The 21,951-nt window shown below is 35.6% G+C and overlaps 1 protein-coding gene and 1 non-coding gene across 2 annotated transcripts; one reads left to right on the plus strand and one right to left on the minus strand.

Moving 5' to 3' along the window:
- Nucleotides 1-28: 28 nt before the first annotated feature.
- On the minus strand, nucleotides 29-18,330 carry LOC141420616 (mediator of RNA polymerase II transcription subunit 13-like). Its single transcript, XM_074064655.1, has 11 exons — nucleotides 18,019-18,330; nucleotides 15,739-15,928; nucleotides 14,226-14,685; nucleotides 12,589-12,808; nucleotides 11,779-11,970; nucleotides 11,396-11,619; nucleotides 9,947-10,089; nucleotides 8,285-8,443; nucleotides 7,983-8,168; nucleotides 5,306-5,454; nucleotides 29-2,818 (listed from the first exon to the last, which is right to left on the minus strand). The coding sequence occupies exons 1-11, from the start codon at nucleotides 18,289-18,291 to the stop codon at nucleotides 2,525-2,527; spliced, it is 2,490 nt and encodes an 829-aa protein (XP_073920756.1). The 5' UTR covers nucleotides 18,292-18,330; the 3' UTR covers nucleotides 29-2,524.
- Nucleotides 5,653-5,759, plus strand: LOC141420617 (U6 spliceosomal RNA). The gene has a single exon (XR_012445134.1). It is a non-coding gene; the product is annotated as a U6 spliceosomal RNA (small nuclear RNA).
- Nucleotides 18,331-21,951: the final 3,621 nt, after the last annotated feature.

Here is a 21,951-nt window from a genome sequence, read left to right on the forward strand (position 1 = left end):
GTCCTTAAGTTACATTGTGTTTAGACATACCTAGGTCTAAACACAAAAACACTAAAAAAAAAAAAGTAAAAAGAGTAAGCATCCAAATATTTTACTTTCAAAGCTGTAAACCTTAGAGCAAGCTTTGGTTGAATTCTCAACACTCTAATTAATCCCAGGGCACAGATGCCTTCTGTGCCCAATAAACTTCCTAAGAGGCTTACCCATAATAGAAACACACTCATTTAAGTACAACAGTGAATAGTGTTGCTCTTCTTCACATTTCAATTAAATAAAGCGAATCACCTTGTTTATAAGCCAAAATGTGTAATAATGTTAAAATGCTGTGACAAGACAGTGGTAGTGTTCACCACAAAAACTTCTGGTAGATCTCATTCTAAATACTGCAAAAGGTACAAATCTATGTATTATAAAAGATACCTTTTATTATAAATTACATGCTCTCCCCTTGCAACTTTGTATATATGTGTAAACTCTTGTGTAGTATATTCAGGAATAGAACCACAGACATGTAGGTTTGAAATGTTTACAAACTCTTAATTTTTAAGTTATAAACAAAACCCTCACATGGCAAATCACTACAAAATAAATTAATATTAATTAGTACCAGTGCTCTAATTCCTCTGATAAAATGATTTTTAACCATCTAGGAGACCCACTATTTTTTTCAAACGAAGAGAAAAATACCAGTTTTACTAACTATAGTATAGAACTAAAATGAGATGCATGAAAAAATGGTGAACAAAATTATGGTAAGTTATGCCTTACCTGGTAATTCAGAACCAGAAGTCCTAATCTTGTTACACTGTATCTGAGGGTGAATGCTCCCTTTACACTATCCTCTCTGCAAATAAATATTGAGTAGAAAAGAATCTGGATAGTCCCTTGGACTTTTTGTAAAGTCGTGTTTCCTTAAAACACTTAAGCCCTGAAACACTAAGGTCACAAACTATAAATAGGTGTTACACAATCTTTTTCTTGTGTACAAAAATAAATTTGGAAAATGCTAGGTAAACAATGTAATTTACTGCTATGTTTTCAGAGCCTTTAGTGTGCATACATGCATTATGACTACAAAAGAGGGCAGAAAGCATGTGTAGCACTTCCCAAAGAACCAAAGTATCCTTTGAGTTGTGGAGACTTTAAGGATTTCTATTCTGCAGAAAACCCCTTGGGAAGTTGTTCTTGTAATGAGATTTGTATAGACCGCTGCATGTCTACTGGAAAAGGAAGAAAAGTCACAGGATAACACTATTACCTTAGCCAACATGCCTTAAATATATTATGTCATTAATAGTTCATTCAAGGGCTGAGATATACCTCAGTACTAGAGGGCTTGCCCAGCAAGGATTCAACCCCCCAGTTCCACAAAATAAATAAATAAGAAATAAAAATAAATCAGATTATCAGCTGCTGGATTCTTTATGAATGTGCCACAGAAGTCCATCGTTTAATCTCAAATGACACTGACTCAACAGAATGTGACCCACGGATATCAAGATCTAATAGCATTAAGTGTAAAAGATAGCAAGAAGCCTACAGGTTTAGTAACCACCAAAATATAAGCTCAAGAAACTAAAGCATACAATGTGTCTTTTACCCTGAGAAAAACTCAGCAAGCATTTATATTAGCACGAATTAGGAAATTAAAACACTGGGGGAGGAGGTTATGATATGTGAGTCAGATCTTAATTTGTTATTTTGAAACAGTAATAGCAGCAGCAATAAACTGTGCACAGAATTTTCATGTCATTTTACTTTACCATTTTGTGAGTTAACTTCAGTTACATTACTAACTCATTATAGAATGTTTTGATAGAACAGAGTAAGTCACTATCGGTCTAAGAATTTCATTTCTTAAAAACCACTCAATAGTTTTTTACAAAGAAGCTTTTTGTTTGTTTTGTTTTACTATTTATCTATCTATTTATTTTTGTGGGACTGGGTTTTAAACCCAGGGCTTCTTGCCTTGCAAAGCAGACATAATGGTTTTAATACAGCAATTTACATCAAGCGAGCAAACTTTCTTTCCTTTTGTTTTCTTTCAATTTGTATTTTTACTTTTTTGGGGGTGGGGGTCTTCCTATGTAGCCATGCTGTTCTGGAATTTACTACGTAGCCCAGGAGGGCCTCAAACACAAAATCCTCCTGCCTCAGCCGAGAGCTAGAAAGAAAGCTTTCTTAAGGAGGTAATTAATGAAAATAAAAATTAATACTACAAAGGCTGATGAATATTTTAGTCCACATAATAATGCAACATAATGGGAGTGGAGTATGATGTAATTCAAAAAACAACATAATAATCACTAAAAGATCCAGGTTTCAGTCTTAAGTTTACTGGCCTTGGACAGGTGAGTTTTTCTGTACTTAATTATGCTCACCTAGAAAATGAAAAGATTCTCTCAGCTCTAAAGTTCCATATGAGCAGGTGAAAATTCTACTAAAAGCAAATATTACAATAGTTTGACTTGAAGTTCAAACTTAAATTTTAAAAATTAGCATCTCACAATGGGACAATTCTCAGTTATATGTGGCAATGCATTAAAGAACTTAGAATATAAGACAAGCTATAAAAGCCATTTCTATATTTCTTAGGAATCAAGTTGCCAATTAGAATTAGGAACTGGCAAAGAAAGGGTAATACCTTAAGAAAAAGGGGACACTGATATTGTGCTTGAGGACATGCTGACCAGAACCAGTCAGGTAATGGACCCGCTTTGGCAGTTGATACAAAGTATCCAAGGGCCAATGGTTGCTGAAGAATATTAGTTACTTCATCATGAGATTCTGTTGAAAGTAGCCGATCAGTACCCTGACCCTTAAAAAAGACAAAATTAAAATTTTATTAGAGTTCATGCAATATATGAAGGCAACAGATATAAATACAAAATGGCGTATGGTGATCAGTCTCATTACTCTATGACAACAATTTAAAAACACTGAAGAATACTGAAAACAAAATAGTTAAACACTTAATAACAGTATCATAGTTAGTGACAGCATTTCAAGTAGTATAATGCCAACCTAACAAATTTGAAGCCTTGAGTTCAAACCTCAGTACCACCACCAAAAGAAAAAAAACAAAAAAGGGTTCTAAAAATGCCAAACATATTAATAAATTTGTATTATTATGTCCCGGTTTTGTGTGTGTGTGTATAAATCGTTGCAGCTAAGTAAAAAAAATAAAATGTTTAACAAAATTTCCAACTTATTTCCCAATAGCACCACAACTAAGTCCTGACAATTACACTTCAATCCAAAAGGTGGATTCAATTTAGCTGAATTCGCCTAACTATATATATATATATATTCTATATATATATATATATATATAGAATGCAGTTACCAGTGTTATGGAAAGCATTATGGCAACATGTAATACTATTAAATGATAGTCATATACGTGAAAATGCTCATTATATCAGTACCTAAAATAGAAAAAAAATACTTAATGTCCAACATTTTGGGAATGATATAGCAAAAGTTATAATATATCAGCAACATTAAAAAGATGATTATAGAAGCTAGGTGCATGCCTATAAACACAGATACTTGGAAGTCTGAGACAGGAGGATCACAAGAGTCAAGGCCAGTCTGCAAAACATATAAGACCTTGTCTCAAGAAAAGAAAAAAGCCAAGCATAGTAGTGTAAACTTACAATCTCAGCACTTGGGAGGCTGAGGCAGGAGGACTGTGAATTCAAAGCAATCCTGGGCCAAATAGTGACACTGTGAAAAATAAATGCTGATTATATTTATTGAAAGCTGAAAATAAATATATGTGGAAAGAAAGTAACTTGGTAAAAGTAAAAATTGTTAATTAAGAAAGTGGGATTATTAGTGCTCTTAAATATAAACTATACAGATACTTTTTTTTTGTGGTAGTGGAATTTGAGCTCAAGGCATTGCATTGTGGTTCAAGCCACAACTCCAGCCCTTTCAGTTTATGTTTCAGATAGGGTCTTGTGCTTTTGTGCTGGCCTTGGACACAATCTTACTGACTCTGCCTCCTGAGTAGCTGGGAACACAGGCATGCACCAAAGGGTCTGGCTAACATTCTTTGATCAGGTTGATCTCAAACCACAATCCTCTTATCCTTACCTCTCGATTAGCTAAGATTACAGGCATGAGCAAACATACCCACCCCAGGTACATATTACAATAATCTCATTTCCTTGCATTTAAAAAAAGTAAAGGAGTGAAGCATAGTGGTTCACACTTATGAGCCGAGCACATGGAAGGCTGAAGGAAACCTCTTGTATGTGAGAGGCCGGCCCAAGCTACATAGTGAGACACTGTGTCAAAAACAATGAGTGTTAAAAAAGCACCTGCAACAAGTGCAAGGCTCTAAGTTCAAACCCTAGTACCCTTTACCCCCTCAGAAGAATAGCAAAAAACAATGAAGAAAAAAGAAAGGGCATAGTAAAACTGGACAAAGATCCTATCCTACTTTAAAAAGACTGATTTTTAAACATATGCATGCTATAATAAATAACTACATCTAATTTCACTCAAATAAAGATGTGTTATTCAATGATGCCTAATTACTTTTGACTTCAAACAGAAGGACAATACTACTTGCTTTCCTAACTGCCAAAAATAAAATGAGAGAGTGAATGGGTGGTCAGTGTTTTACTTGTTCTTGGGAGGAAATGAATACTTCTATTATGGTCCTTGTCCCAACAGTGATACGAATGCAGCTCTTATCCATATACAGGTTCTTAAACATACTGTGATCTTATACTTGACACTATGGCAAAATGGCAAATGACAACTAGTCTAAAAAATGCAGATTTAGAGAAAGCTCAACTTTTTTTTTGTGGGTTTGAACTCAGTTCTTTGTGCTTGAAAAGCAGGTGCTCTACTACTGGTTAACCACTGGTTATCTGTGAGATGACATCTCACCAAATATTTACTCCGGACCTCAACCTCAGTAGAACCAGGATTACAATCATGACCACCAGTGCCCAGCAGGAAAGCAGAGCTTTGTGAGACCTTCTACATAATGTATAATTCAAAGTACTGATGTCACCAGGCATGGTGGCATATACCTTTAATTCTAGCACTTGAGAGAATAATGTAGGAAGACTGTGAGTTCAGGTCAAGCCTGGGCTACATAGTGAGACCCTGTCTCAAAAAAAAAAAAAAAAAAAAAGTATTGATGGCTATCAAACAGAAGTGTATGAACATTCAGTTACTCTCACCTCTTGCTATTTTTCAAGGGAAAATTACTATTTCATATATTAATTTCTTAGTGAATAAATGCATGATCTTTAGACAAAATGAACTTCTGTTATAGAATTACCTTGCCAGCATCACCTCCATGGGGGTAATGAGATCCTGGAGAATGTACAGGAGATGCAGTTGGAGATGCAGGAAGGATATTAATAATATCAGGATCAAGATCATCTCCTGTGTCTAATAAATCAAAGATACCCATTCCGTCTGCTCCATCTATACAGGAGAAAGAAATTAAAAACTCCATTTTCCATATTGCATAGTCATACCTGCCTAGCACTTGCAATGCATAGTAAAGAGTTAAAATAAATTTTAACCAAAATGGTTTATTGTAACATTTACTGAATGTTTACTACATGCCAAGTATTGTGCTAATAGTCATGTAAAATGCATAAGCAAATATATAGTAGTCTGGTGCTCGCTTCAGCAGCACATATACTAAAATTGGAACGATACAGAGAAGATTAGCATGGCCCCTGCGCAAGAATGACACGCAAATTCGTGAAGCATTCCATATTTAAAAAAAAAAAAATATATATATATATATATATATAGTAGTCTGAATAATGACTCCCAAAAGATTTCTACATCATGATCTCAAGAATATATGACTATGTTACCATAAAGGATTTTTAAAGATGTGATCAAGCTAAGAAGCATGAATGGAGAGTTTATTCTGGATTGTCCAGGTGGGTCCTATACTCTCATGTCTTTTTTTTCTTTTTCCTTATGGTGCCAGGGATTGAACCCAAGGTCTCATGTATGCTAGGCAAGCACTCTACTAGTGATAGGAAAGCAAAAGGATTAGTCAATGAAGGAGACTGATGACACTACACTACTACACTGGCATTCAAGATAGAGGAAGGGGCGATGAGCCAGAGAGCACAGTGGCCTCTAGAAGCTGGCAAAGGCAAGCTTCTAGAGTCTCCAGAGGGAATCAACCTGCTAACATTCTAACAGCCTACTCTAAGGTAACAAATTTGTGTTTTTTTAAACCACTAAGTATGTAGTAATTTGTTACAGCAACAACAGGAAACTAGTCTAAAGTAAACATAATCAGGAAATGGAAATGTCCTTAAAAATGGGACTACTCACTCTTCTTTATTAGGTAAAAATACTCAAGTAATTACATAATAAACTAAAAGACAAAATAATTAATACCTAAATTCCTAACTTTAAAGATCTGGCACTTTCTAACATAGTCCAAAGTAAGAATGGAATATTATTTATTTCCTCTTCTACTATATACAACCTACAAGCTTCACCAAAAGTTACATCTCTACTCTAGCAGTTTATGTAAAAAAATTTAACCAAGTGAAGATATAAAGATAAAACATGAGCTATAAAGTTTTATTCACAGGTACCTCAAAAGCATATACATAAATACACACATTTTATGATTATAACCTTTCAAAATAAGACTAATGGCTAGAAGCCAATGGCTCATGCCTATAATCCTAGCTACTCAGGAGGCAGAGATCAGGAAGATTAAGGTTTAAGTTAGCCCTAGGCATATTGTTTGCAGACCCTATCTTGAAAAAAAAACCTATCACAAAAAAAGGGCTGATGAAGTGACTCATGGTGTATGCCCTGAGTTCAAACCCCAGTACCCACACCGCCCCAGGAGGAAAAAAAAGACTTATGGAATAATTCACATCTGTTCAGACATTTATTCTCTTATAGTTTGTGGCACCAGAATTCTCAAATTAACTTTTTTTTGTAACTCCACTCTTTATTTCCTAAATGTTTTAAATGATACACACAAATAATTACAAATATTACTGGGCACTCAAATACATAAAGATATAATCTGTGACATAAATAACATGGTGGAGGCAGAGTTTTATAACAGTAGAGATTGTGTATGCCATTCAAGATAAGTTTACATCAATTCAAATTAGTTGTTATCCCTATAGTAACCACAAAGAAAACAATTGAGAAGGGAATCAGAATGGTTCGTTACATATCAATGCAAAAGACAAAAATCAATCCAGGGGTGGTGGCACACATGTGTAATCTCAGCTACTTAGGAATTGGAGGCAGGAGGATCATGAGTTTGAAGTCAACATAGGCAAAATTAGCAAGACCCTATCTCAACACGAAATTCAAAGAAAAGGGCTCAGGGTGTGGCTCAAATGGGAGAGAGCTTGCATTTAGTTTAAATGGCCTCAAATTAATTTCACTAGACTGGAACCAAGACGTCAGGAGAGCTAAACTTCCTCTACAGCCTCTAGGGGATAATCTGTTTCCTTGTCTTTGAAAGAATCTAGAACTAAATACTTCATGTCCCTTACCCAATTTTGAAAGTGAGGGGCATAGCATCTGACTTTGCACCCTTCTGCTTCCATCACGTGGCCTTCTCTTCTGTGTATATTTGAAACCTCCTTTGCCTCCTTCTCCTTACAATACGTATTTCATTTAGAACCCACCTGCATAATCTAGGATAACCTCCCCATCTCAATATACTTAGCCACATCTATAACGTCCTTTTTTAGTAACTTAGGGTAACATTCACATATTTCCAGAATAGAATATGGCTATGTTCTCAGGACTATTATTCAACTTACCAAAAGTGTTAACATTAAAAACTTTTTAGGCCAGGTGCAGTGGTGCACACCTGAAGTCCAAGCTACTTGGGAGGCTGAGGCAGAAGGACTGCTTGATCCCAAGAGCTCAAGGCCAACCTGGGCAACATAGCAAGCCCCTACCTCAAAAACAACAAACTTTTAGGAGCATTCACCTACCATTGTTGGGATTGAAAGCTAAATCCAAATTTTCAGTGGTATAAGTAGCTGAAGCTACTTGCACAGAAGCAGAAGTAGGGAACACAAGTATATGAGTGCATGATGTATCTTGTGGGGTATTTAGCTGAGATGTCTGCATATTTAGAGTGGTGCTTCTGCCAAATACAGAACCAGTTGACACAGAATCTAAAAAGAGAATGAAAGACATTTTTCCTTTTAATATACAAAGAATAAATCTTATGTAGTATTAAAAATTTAACCGCATGAGGAATTAAATCTGATATAAACAAATGATAGCTAACCTGGCATAATAACAAAAGAGCCTTGGGGTTCCATTGCTACCAAGCAAGCACTGAGAATGCTGGGAGAGTCTGCAGCAGATATACCACACATTCTACACATGTCTTTGAGCCTTTTACTTAGAGATTGCAAGTTTCGACGACTCAGCAAACAGCTCCAATCTGTGGGTATTAACAGTAAAAAGAGTATTAATATTCAAAGTAACAACATTGTTTCTATGCTACAGAACCAAGGTTAAAACATGAGAGAAATATTTAGTGATTTTAAAATTAGTGTATTCCATCATCAAGTCAACAATCTTAATGTTGTAGGGTACCAGTAACTCATGCCTGTTATTACTAGCTACTTGGGAGGCTAAGATGGGGAGGAACTTGGTTCAAGGACAGTCCGGGCAAATAATTCATGAGACTCCATCTCCAAAATAACTGGTACAAAATGGAGAAGTAGTTCAAGCAACACAGTGCCTGCTTTGCAAGTGCAAAGCCCTGAGTTCATACCCCAATCCCACCAAAAAAGAAAAAAAATCTTAATGCTGGCCAGCCATGTCGGCTCATGCCTACAATTCCGCAGCTGTTAGGGAGGAGATCAGGAAGATTGTGGTTCAAAGTCAGCCCAGGTAAAAAGTTAGCAAGACCCTGTCTCAATCAGTAGGTTAGGCATAGTGGTACAGGGCTGTGGTCAAAGTTACAAAGAGGCCAAATGTAGGAGGATGAAGGTCTGAGGATGGTACCAAGCAAAAACATGAGACCATACCTGAAAAATAACTAAAACATACAAACAAAAAACAAAGGGAAGGAGGGGGGCTGGAGACTTGATTCAAATGGTAGAGCACCTACCTAGGAAGCACGAGGCCCTGAGTTCAAATCCCAGTTCCACAAAAAAAAAAAAAAAAAAGTCTTCCCAGTGCCTCCTACCTATGATTCTAGCTACTTGGGGATCATGGTTTGAGGGCAGCCCAGGCAAAAAGTTCCTAAGACGCCCTCTCAGTAGCTAAGCAAGTTGGCAGGCTCCTGTCATCCTAGCTATTCAGGAGGCTGAGATCAGGAGGATCCAGGCCAGCCCTGGCCAAAAGTTCAAGAGAATCTGCCTCCTCAACAGAAAAGGTGTCGGGTACCTGCCATTCCAGCTCCTGGGGGAAGAATACATAGGAGGATCTTGGTCCAGGGCTGGGCAAAAATCAAAACCTTATCTCAAAAATAAGCAGAGCAAAAAGGTTGGAGGCATGGCTCAAGTGGCAGAGCACCTGCCCAGCAAGCATGAAGCCCCGAGTTCAGACCCCAAAGCCAACAAAAAAAGAAAGAAAACATGGTATGTAACATTATTCCCCTAATTTTAGTGAATACCATATTCAATTATTATTTGCTGAACAGAGATGAGTTGAATAACAAGCAGGAAGGAGGCAAAACGGGACCAACCAACAAGAATAGCTACTAACAACACAGAGATGCTTCTTCTTTAAAAACAAACATTTTACTGATAATCTTTAGCATTTTATTTGACAAATATACTTATATGTGATCTGAACAGTATGTAAGTTAATATAAAACAAAGTTAAAAACTAAGTAAGGGCTATGGCTCATTGGCAAAGCACTTTCCTAGCATGTGCAAGGCCCTGGGTTCAATCCCCAGTATGATGGAAAAAAATAAATAAAGCACAATTTTACCTTTCAATTCTCCATGACCAATCCTTCCCAGACGGCCAATGACAACTCTCCACGGTAATGAACTCATCTGTACCAGGCCTAAGCACCACTCCCAAAGTTTCTGTAGACCAAATCTTCTAGCAGAACCTTTTTTCCGACGAGCTCTATTGAGTGAAATAGACAGTCATAATGAAATGAAGAGACAGTCAAAAATTCACATGATGACACTTTAAGAAATTTCAATTTTCTGAAAAGCTAGTTTTTATTTTATTGACTGATTGGTAACAAGACCTCATGTATACTAAGTATGCAGTCTTAACACTAATCTGCATTCCCAACTCCCTGGTCCCTTAATGAATTTTAATGCTTTACACTTTTATGAAAAAGTCCTAAGCAGAATATACAGAAAATCATACAATGGGGAGAGGGAAGATTAAGAAAGAATTTGATCAAAGTATATTACATGCATGTCTGTAAATATCATAATGAAACCATTTTGAACAATTAATTTATACTAACTTGTTAGTTTAAAAAAATTTATTGTTGTACTGGAGATACATTGTGACATTTCCAAAAGTTCTTATATCATAGTTGAATTCACCCCCTTCCAAATAATTGTCTTTTTAAATCATACATGCGGCATGCAAGTTTGTCTGTTTTGATATTGGTCCTTTTTATGTTGCCCTAGCTGGCTTTCAACTCAAGAAATCCTCCTGCCTCAGCCTCCTAAGTATCTGGAACAATGGGCACACACTCAGCTTCAGGTTTGTTTGTTTATTTATTTACTTATTTATTTTGAGATCAAGCTTAGCCCCAGATCAGTTTCAATAGATCTTTCTAGTTCCATTTTTCAAAAATTTTCATCTAAAATCATTACTTCAAAAATAAAACATAATAGCTGTTCAAAATTCTAAATACTTGGGAGGCAGAGATCAGGAGGATCACAGTTCTAGACCAACACAGGCAAACAGTTTGAGAGACCCTATCTCAAAAATACCAAACACAAAACAGGGCTAACAGAGTGGCCCAAGTGGTAGAGCACCCGCCTAGCAAGCATGAGGCTGTAAGTTCAAACCCCAGTACCACAAATAATAATGAAAACATTACTTCAATTTTTTTTTTTGGTGTGACTGGAGTTTGAACTCAGGGCTTGGCACTTGCAAAGCCAGTGTTCTACCATTTGAGATACACCTCCAATCTACTTCAAGCTTTATGATACAAAAGTTAGGGACCTTAATAATTTTGTCTGTATAACAGATTGGACAAAATTATTTTTAATTATCTTAATTATCTATTAATATTCACTACAAAGAATGAGTGAAAAGTACTCATAATCCTCACTCTTAATATCTTAATGCATATAAGCTTCCAGTTTTGTGATCATTAAATATGAAACATAATATGCAAGACTGCGTGTGAAAAAACTTTAACTGGGATGATATAGTCATACTTTGAGGAAAATATAAGTACCTATTTGGAACATCAATGTTAATGATACACGTTTCTAAAAGTTCTCCATATAGATCTGTGCAGGATGCAAGAATCCACCTTTGATCATGTGATAAACAGTAACCCACAAAAAGAACATTGTATTTTTGTCCAGCTTCTCCAAATGTCTCTCCCAGCTCCGTCTGTTTGTCCTTTACTGGAGCCAGAATAAAAGGAGGTGTATAAAGTCGAATACACTCTGGTCTCTGTAAAATAAAAAATTAAGGTACTATAGTATTATACAACCTCAGAAAAATACATATCATCTACACAATTAAAATTGGGAAATAATGGCAAAACAAAATATTAGTTTTGCATAAAATGTACAGCCATTCAGTAACTTTGGTTATGGAAAATAGACTTACATCGGGACTTTTAAGAGCAGTTTCCATGGCTAAACCCGGACCAAAGCCAGTTAATGTTTTTACATTGGTTGATGTTGGAAGTGGTCTCCGACACTGGGTAAAGGCCGAAAAAGCCAGAGATTTTAAATGCTGGGTATAAATTTGTCTATCTTCATGCTTCACAGGTTGTAACAGGTATTGACAAGGAACAATCTAAGAGGTACAGGTAAATATAATAAATGTTAAACTTGCAACAGAGAATGAAAGAAACTGTGTGGCTAAAACTAAAAACTCCTTACTGAAAAATTTAAGCAAAACCTAACTTAAATTATTATCTAAAGAACTGTTTTCTTATCTATTACATAGTTTGTTAATAAACAGTTTTACCAATAAGACCTGAACTAATGGGTCATCTAAAAACCATAAAAATTTCTACATGACAATTAAATACCAATACTCCCATGGAATAGATCTGTTGAAATCTATAAAAATCAAGAAATCAAAATTTCCTCAAATAACTTACTATGAGTAATTTTCTTCCACTTTAACTTGCAACCTGTCTTAATTAGAAGTGTAGATTATTTAGGTCCATGCTATATTTTTCTACTTAGGTTCATGAACTTAAAAACTGACTTATAAAATAACACAAGAGAAACACAATCAATGTACTAAATGTAATCGTTTCATTCTTCATTATTATGATATGACTATACAATTATCTCTTATAAACTCTTAAAATGTCTAGTAAAATCAATACAACCTAGCTTTAGAAAATCAAATTGAATACAGGAAAGTAGTACCTTTTAAGCTTCTGAAACATCAAATTCTTACCTGTACAGAAACAGTACTCTTGATATGAGGAGGAAGAGTCTGGACCATTTCCAGAAAGCATCGAAGGAGCCCCAAAGTCCATACGTTAGAAGAGTTAGCACTCTCATCTTTATTTTCATATGTAAAAGGATCAATTATATAAACAACAATAGCAGGTGGATAGGTAATTGCATGTGAATCACCATCTGTGGGGATTCCCACTTTGTCACGATCCATTGTGCTAAAATTTGAGTTGGAAATAAGACAAAGAATTATACTGTATTTGCTTGGGGAAGCTTCAAAGCAAGTTCTTATATCCCTTCTTTTTTTTGGTGATAGATAACAGAGAGCCTCTCTGAAAATTAAGGATATTTCTTTCTCCCCAAAGAGAACCATAAACCCTATATGACCCATTCCACAGTGTACAAAGTCCCTTGCATCACGAGGTCTTGCATTTAAAAAAATAAACAAAAGGAATAGTCTTCTTAAAACCATAAATTACTGGAAATCAAAGAGAACTTAGCACTTAAGGAGTAAAACTGAGACAAAGATAGGTCTCTGAAACCCATCTCAGTAAATGCCCCTAATCACAAAACTGTCTAGAAACAAGACATCTAGACCAGAAAGAAACCAATTTTTCATATCTATTCAATGTTCTAGTACATTTTTAGACTATACGCATTAAACTCATGACTCCTAACTTCAATGGTGAGTAAGTTTCACTCTTTGGTGTGTGAGTTTCCTTTTTTTTTTTTAATTCAAACCTATTTAAATATTCAAGATGGGTAGACTAATCTGGATAATGTTTTTTTTTCACCCTTATTTATGAGCATATCTTTGGGCATGATTGCATCCTGGGTAGTTGACAAACATAACTTAAGCTCAGGTTAACCTGACCTATAAAGAAAATAAAGTTCTCCTAATACCTTCATCAAAAAAGAATGAAAGTTGTCATCGTAACTGTCATTATAAATAACTTGGAAAGCATTATGTGAAACAATTATATATTATATGTCTCCCATTTTGCAGATAAGGATGTATGAGTAGAGAGGTAAAACTTCCCTCAAATCAGAGTCAGTAAATGACAGAGGTGAAATTCAAAACTTGGTAAGATGGTAAAGCTGCTCAATAGGGATTTTTCAATTGCTGGATTTACACAGGCAAATGTATTTGTTATGTCACAGGACAGAATCAAGTATCACATAGGAATCCGGACTAAACGGTTTTTAAGATTTTAACTCCCACCCTGAGGTTCTAGGATTCTTAAATATATAAATAAAATACTTTATAAAGATCCCTTTTACAATTTCATACATAAAATATTCAACATAATAAAAACTAAATTCCAAGGATAAGATCAAAATAACATTTCCTATTTAGGAAAAAAAAAAAAAAAAAGCATTAGTTTTTACATTTCTGTAAATAAAAACTTATTTTTATTCTTTTTTTTTTGCTTCTGGGAATTGAACCCAGGGTTCACGTACTATACTACTGAGCTCCCAGACCCAAAGATCAGTATTTTTAAAATCTTTCTCTTTTTTTTTTTTTTTTGGGGGGGGGGAGTAGTGTGGGGAGGCAGTACTGGGGCTTGAACTCAGGGCCTCATGCTTGCTAGGCAGGCACTCTACCAGACCCTAGACCAGTAATTTTAAAGGTACCTTTCAGACACATCAGGATGTGGTTGAGTGGGAAGTGATGATGACTCTCCTGAAATCCCAGCTGTCTGTAGAGCTGCTGACTGTTGCCCTCCTAGCTGGCCACTCTGAACTGTACTTGCTTGGGCAGACACAAGTCCTGTACCACTACTGTTCATACTGCCAAAAGGTGGAAACGAAGGTAATTTACTTGATGATACTCCACTATTTAAGTTGGAGGATGATGAAGATGAAGTTGTGGTCAAAGTTGAATTTGCTGTGGCAACTGAAGTCGATATTGCAACACCTGAAGAAGTCATCGTTATAGTGCTGCTTGCTGCAGATGCTAAGGTGGCAGATGGAGTAGTAGCATTTCCAGTATTTGTTATCTGAGGTGGAGTAATCAAAGACTGATTTGTAGGGGTAACTAAATTTGGCTGAGAAAGCAGAGAGCTGTCCAACGGCTGGGAAGCAAGATACGGACCTAAAGAATAAAGACAGGATACTTAATTCTTTATTTCACTGACTGTTTTTTTTTTTTTCTTCCACCATATGAATAAGAAATAATCTAGCTGATACTTTCTTAGTAATTATTTTTCCCAAACTGCTTGCTAACAGTGTATGCAGCATTGTTTTCTCCTAGAAACTCAAGAAACAAATTTTTGAAAGTATAATAAAAATTCTATTTCCAAGGCACAATTAAACATAAAAACAGTATCTAGCAAATTTTCATCAAACCATGAAAGTGTTCCTAAATCACAAAATGAAGAAATAATGGCAACAATGATAACTAACTAAAATACAAAGTGGAAAAATGTGATCACAAGGCACAAATTATTGAAATGTCAATGAGATTCAATAGTTTGGAACTATATGGCTTTGGATTAAATCTAAAGGAAGTTCGACTGGAAATGTGGCTCAAGTGGTAGAGCACCTGCCTAGTAAGCATGAGGTCAAGTTCAAACCCTAGTACCGCCAGAAAAAAAAAAAAAAAGGAAGGAAATTCTAAAGACTACTGAGCTAACCTCAGCATTTTTTAAGGTAGCTAGGCAGGTACTCTTACCGCTTGAGCCATGCTTCTAGCCCTTTAAAGGTGCCTTTCAGATAAGGATATTTAATTTAACAATGGTAACAAAAATGTCTTAAATGATAGTCATTTTCTTTGCTACAGCAAGGAACTATTACTTGATGTTGTACAGTTTATAGACAAATTATTTTCTCTCTCAATAATTAATAAATCACAAACCTTACCACAAACATTAAACCCTACAGAACAACAGAAAATAGCTCAGTACCCACAGTTTCCACCTAATAGGATCAATAAACCTTTTCTGTAAAGGATCAGATAATAAATATTTTTGCAGACTACAGTCTCTGTCGTTACTTAGCTCTATTTTACAGTACAAAAGTCAACAGAAACAATACGTAAATAAATGGAGATGGCTATATTCTAATAAAATTTAATTAAAAAAAATAGCTGGTAAACCAGGCCACACTTTGCTAAAATTGTCTTATACAATAAATGCAAGTTTAATACCTAGATCATATCTGCAGACTTGTGCATAAAGCTTGAGCTTAGAAAATGCTTCATTGTTACCATCAGCTGTCTGAGAAAACCATTCTGCTACCAACTTTTCTGATAGTTTCTTTGATGCAGTAGATCCCACTCTCATGATCCCATCCGTCAAAAGTCGAGAGATAGGTCTATGTTGACCTAATCGACAAGACTACAAATACATATACAGAAAGGAAAATTAGTGAATTATTACACTATTTAGGTATACATTATAAATTAATTATTTAAGCCATTTAAAATAAGCTTATTTGTAATTAACATTTGAGAAGTGTAAAGAACAGAGCCAATGATCCTGAGCTTAGTGAGACCTTGTCTCAATAGCTACAGTGAAAAAGCAGCTAGATATTACTAGCAGCATTAGACCCATTTGTTCTGACTAATGAAAGCTTACAGATGCAGGAATAAGTAAATATAAAAATGTACTTATTGCCAAGAATGGTTTACACACCTGTACTCCTAGCACACAGGAGGCTGAGGCAGGAAGATCACAGTTCATGGCTAGTCTGGGCTACACAGCAAGACAAAACAAACAAAAAAAGCTCCAGGTGAGTGACACCTGCCTGCAGTCCCAGCCACTCAGGAAACTAAGGCAGAAGGAAGGCCTAGGAGTTGAGCCTGGCAACATAGTAAGACCTCACCTCCCAAAAAAAAAAAAACCAAACAAAAAAGTAATCATTTTAGGATGTACATACATCTGTGTCTATACTTTAAAGTATATATCCTTAAGTTAAAACAAAACTAAAATTGGTATATAAATACACTATATATTTGCCAAATCTTCTGCTAATTCTGTGGGTTGCTCAGTTTTAAGAAGCCCAATGTCAAGTAAATTTGCAAAAGAGGATTAAACAAATTTCAATTTCTTTACCATAAAACATTAGAGGTCTTCAAGAACTTAGTATGCATTGTGAATCTCTAAAAGATATAGAATACACAATGTTTCCACAAGTCTATTTAACTACACAACTTTTTGGGGAGAGGATTTTTCAGGACAAATGCTCCAAATAATATTCCTTACAAAATATTTATTTAGTTATAGAAAGACACACTTCACACTGGTGGAGTGGCTCAAGTGGTAGAGCACCTGCCTAGCAAGCGTGAGGCCCTGATTTCAAACCCCAGTACTGCCGGGGGTGGGGGGGGATTGAAGACACACCTAATAGATGCCTTAGTCAACTGCAAAAATTTATAAGTAAATAAAAGCAACACAGTAACAAACTCAGAATGTAAAAGAAATTAAGATAGGCTAGATTTCAAAGTATTTGTGAATAAAGGATGGTACAATTTATTATTAGTGCACCTAGTGACAGATACAGTATGAGAATTACAATGTGAAATAGTCAAGAACTTCCAAACTAAAATACTATGGTGATATCTAGCAGATATTTATTTTACATATCAGGAAAGTGAGACCTAATGTCACTACCTGAGCTCCTGAAGAAACAGGGACATATTTGAAACAGGGATAGAGTTTGGAAGGTGGCACTATGGATTCAACCCAGGGACTTAACACATACTAGGCAAGTGCTCTATCATTTGAGCCACACCTCCAGTACTTTTGTTTGCATTGTTTGTCTGTTTTTGGCAGTTTTGGAGTTTGCTTGCTAAACAGGCACTCTACCACTTGACCAACACCCCAAGCCCTTGTATTCTGTTTTTGAGATAAGTTCTATCTTTGCTCAGGCTGGCCACAAACTCTCAAGTCTCCTGCCTTGATCTCCTTAGTATAGTAGCTGTGATTACAGGTGTACACCACCACATTCAGTTTAGAATTTTCACAAGTATAACTTTTATCCTGGTTATTTAACAATGCTACCTTTTGTTTTAGAAATAGTTACATTATTTTCTCTTTTAACCATTTATTTTGAGACAGCTCTCACTAGTAACCCAGACTGGCTTGGAACTCCCTATGTAATTCAGCTGGTCTCAAACTCAAGATCCTCTTGTCTCAGCTATTCAAGTACATAGATTATAGGCATGCATTACCATGCCCAGTGTAGAGGATATATGTGCCCTCCTATTCTTCCCTCAATATAATGTTTTCCACCATAATCCAAGGGCACACACACCTAACAGATTAGCTCAAACTTGACAGACTACAAATGGCTAGTATGAGAACTAAACATCTTATTTCTCACCATCATCACTGTGGCAACCAGATGAACTTGCCAGTATATTTTATACATAAACATATAAATCATGAAGTAGTTTTAAAAGGTTACGTCTTTTTAAAACACCTACCTCGTATATTGCAGTGAGATCTCTAAAAAAGCTTTTGGCTCCATTTAACAAAGCTTCGTTCTCTGGACATAGTACAACATAGGCTATATCTCTTTGAGATCCATAAGGTTCCAGCATAAGTCTCTCCCAGTAAGGGAGAGCAAATGGAGAAAGCACCAGAAAATCATAATCATAACCCAACAAAAATGTGGGGATTGGCAGTGGTTCCGGAGACTCATCAGTTCCTAAATAAAAAAGATGCATTTTAAGAAAACACTTAAAACCAAGACACATCTTTTATTTAAAATGTCAAAAAATAATGATTAGTAAAATATCATATTAAAGACAAAAATACTAAAGCCAATGACACTTTTCCAGAGCTAGAAATTTCCTAAACAGTCTTTACAAAACATATTTAGTTACCTAACTTAAAATTAAATTTTAAAAAATTAATTTGAATGGAAAAACTTAAGAAAGCATGGAAGTGAGGTTTGTTTTATTTTTAATAAATTTTAACTGGGAAAGGATTTTCAAATCATAAATAAGACCTATGCATTAAAAATTAGTCTGACTATATAAATCTAAAATTTTTGCATGAAAACTACAAACTATGAGCAAAGCCAATGATTAACAACAAATTGAAGAAAATTTTGCAATAAGTATGGCAAACAGTTTTTTTTTTTTTAACCATAGAGAGGAATTTACAAATTATGAGAAAACAGTCAATAAACTTGACTGTACAACACTGTTCAGGAGTCAGCAATACTGTACTACATACTAAAAAACTGATTAAGACGTGGATCTCAGGTTAAGGGTTTTTACCAAAAAAAAGTATTTTTTTTTTTTTTTAGCAAAAGAAAATGACTAACCTTTTAGAAAATGGACCAAGGACATGGAAAAAGATTGCAAAAATAGAAATTAATAACCTTTTATATAAACAAAGATGTCTGATTTCATTAAGAGAAAATGAATTAAAATTAAAAATAGCAAACAATTACAACACTATTTTCAAGGTACTGTTAAATGTTCTTTCCATATACTGTATTAACTGGTTTAATCCTCATAAGAACCACATAAGAGAAATGTTATTAAACTCATTTTCAAGATGAGAAAACAGGAAAGGAAAAGGTAAACAACCTGTCCAAAATCATTAAAGAAGTGGCAGAGCAGGAATTTACACCAAAGAAATCTACTCTCACAGTCTATTACCCATCTCTCAAAACATTTTGACCTTCCTATTCAGCACTCTACTGGTAAAGGTTTGGGGAAAAAAGACCCTTAGCTGGTAGTTTAAATTGGTATTGCAGAGCATAATTTAGCAACATATATTTTTAAATACACACATGCTTTAAGCTGAGGATGTATGCATTACTGAAAAATAGTTGTAATGATAGTGATGGAATCTGTATGTCCATAAATAGAGAGTGGTAAAATATGGTATCAGATATATATAGAGTATCATATATAAAAATGGAACATATGCAGCCATTAAAAAAAAGAAAGAGCCAGCCATGGTGGCTCATGCCTCACTACTCAGGTGGAGATGACGGGATGGCAATTTGAAGTCAGCCCAAGCAAAATGCTCACAAGACCCATCTCAACCAATAAAAAACTGGGTATAGAGGCACACACCTGTTATCCCAGCTATGAAGGAAGCAGAACTATGAGGATTACAGTCTCGGCTGGACTGAGCATAAATGTGAGATTCTTTCTGTTTGAAAAATAACTAAAGCAAAAAGTGTGTGTCAAGGCTGTGGCTCAAGTAGTAGAGTGCCTGTCTAGCAAGCCCAAGGCCCTGAGTTCAAACCCCAGTACTACTATTAAAAACAAAAAAGGAAAAAAAAAAAGAAAAGTCTGTATGAACTGATACACATCATCTCCAAATTCAGGAAGATACAGAAATAAATATCCTGGTTTTTAAAAAAAATAAATAAAAGCTTATACTAAGAAATATTATCATTAATATGCATTTTTCACAGAATATTAATTTATATGATATTTAAATCTTTCAGCCACTAATAAAAGGAAAACACAGGCAAATCTACTTCTGTATATAATGCATTCTGCAACCATGAATAGAACTCAAAGATTTTAATGTTAAGAACTATTATTCTAGGGCTAGAGCATGGCTGAGTGATAGAATGCTTGTATGTGGTAAGGCTCTGGGTTCAATATTCAGCACCCCAAAAAAGAAAATAAAAATAAAAAGAGAGAACTATTATTCCAAATATATTTTATAAGCTCTGATTATACCTCACTGTTCAAAGACAATACCCAACAATAACTCAAATATTCAGAATGGTCTTTTCCATCATAATTGACCATAAATCTAATGTATACTTACTGAAAGCACTCATTGTCACAATAGTTTATTTTCTTTTCTTTGTCTTATCTTTTTTTTTTCCAGTTCTGGGGCTTGAACTCAGGGCCTTCAACTTGAGCCACTCCACCAATCCTATTTTTGTGAAAGGTATTTTCGAGATAGGGTCTTGTGGAACTATTTGCTAGGGCTGGCTTCGAACCACAATCCTCCTGATCTCTGCCTCCTGAGTATCTAGGATTACAGACATGAGCCCCTGCACCTGGCATTTTTTTTTTTTTAAATGAAGATCTTGGTCTTAATATCAGACCCCAAACTCTTAAGTTGATACAAGAAAGAATAGGAAATACTCTGGAGTTAGTAGGTATAGGTAAGAACTTTCTCAATGAAACCCCAGCAGCACAGCAACTAAGAGATAGCATAGATAAATGGGACCTCATAAAACTAAAAAGCTTCTGTTCATCAAAAGAAATGGTCTCTAAACTGAAGAGAACACCCACAGAGTGGGAGAAAATATTTGCCAATTATACATCAGACAAAGGACTGATAACCAGAATATACAGGGAACTTAAAAAACTAAATTCTCCCAAAACTAATGAACCAATAAAGAAATGGGCATGTGAACTAAACAGAACTTTCTCAAAAGAAGAAATTCAAATGGCCAGAAAACATATGAAAAAATGCTCACCATCTCTAGCAATAAAGGAAATGCAAATTAAAACCACACTAAGATTCCACCTCACCCCTGTTAGAATAGCCATCATCAGCAACACCACCAACAACAGGTGTTGGCGAGGATGTGGGGAAAAAGGAACCCTCTTACACTGTTGGTGGGAATGTAGACTAGTACAACCACTATGGAAAAAAATTTGGAGGCTACTTAAAAAGCTGGACATCGATCTACCATTTGATCCAGCAATACCACTCTTGGGGATATACCCAAAAGACTGTTACTCCAGAGGCACCTGCACATCCATGTTTATTGCGGCACTATTCACAATAGCCAAGTTATGGAAACAGCCAAGATGCCCCAGCACAGACATGGATTAAGAAAATGTGGTATCTATACACAATGGAATTCTATGCAGCCATGAAGAAGAACGAAATGTTATCATTCGCTGGTAAATGGATGGAACTGGAGAACATCATTCTGAGTGAGGTTAGCCTGGCCCAAAAGACCAAAAATCGTATGTTCTCCCTCATATGTGGACATTAGATCAAGGGCAAACACAACAAGGGGATTGGACTATGAGCACATGATAAAAGCGAGAGCACACAAGGGAGGGGTGAGGATAGGTAAGACACCTAAAAAACTAGCTAGCATTTGTTGCCCTTAATGCAGAGAAACTAAAGCAGATACCTTAAAGCAACTGAGGCCAATAGGAAAAGGGGAATAGGTACTAGAGAAAAGGTTAGATCAAAAAGAATTAACCTAGAAGGTAACACCCATGCACAGGAAATCAATGTGAGTCAATGCTCTGTATAGCTATCCTTATCTCAACCAGCAAAACCCCTTGTTCCTTCCTATTATTGCTTATACTCTCTCTCCAACAAAATTAGAAATAAGGGCAAAATAGTTTCTGCTGGGTATTGAGGAGGGGGAGTGGGAGGGGGTGGAGTGGGTGGTAAGGGAG

The sequence above is a fragment of the Castor canadensis genome, unplaced genomic scaffold (assembly GCF_047511655.1).
Source record: "Castor canadensis unplaced genomic scaffold, mCasCan1.hap1v2 HAP1_SCAFFOLD_1488, whole genome shotgun sequence".
Classification (NCBI taxonomy): Eukaryota; Metazoa; Chordata; class Mammalia; order Rodentia; family Castoridae; genus Castor; species Castor canadensis.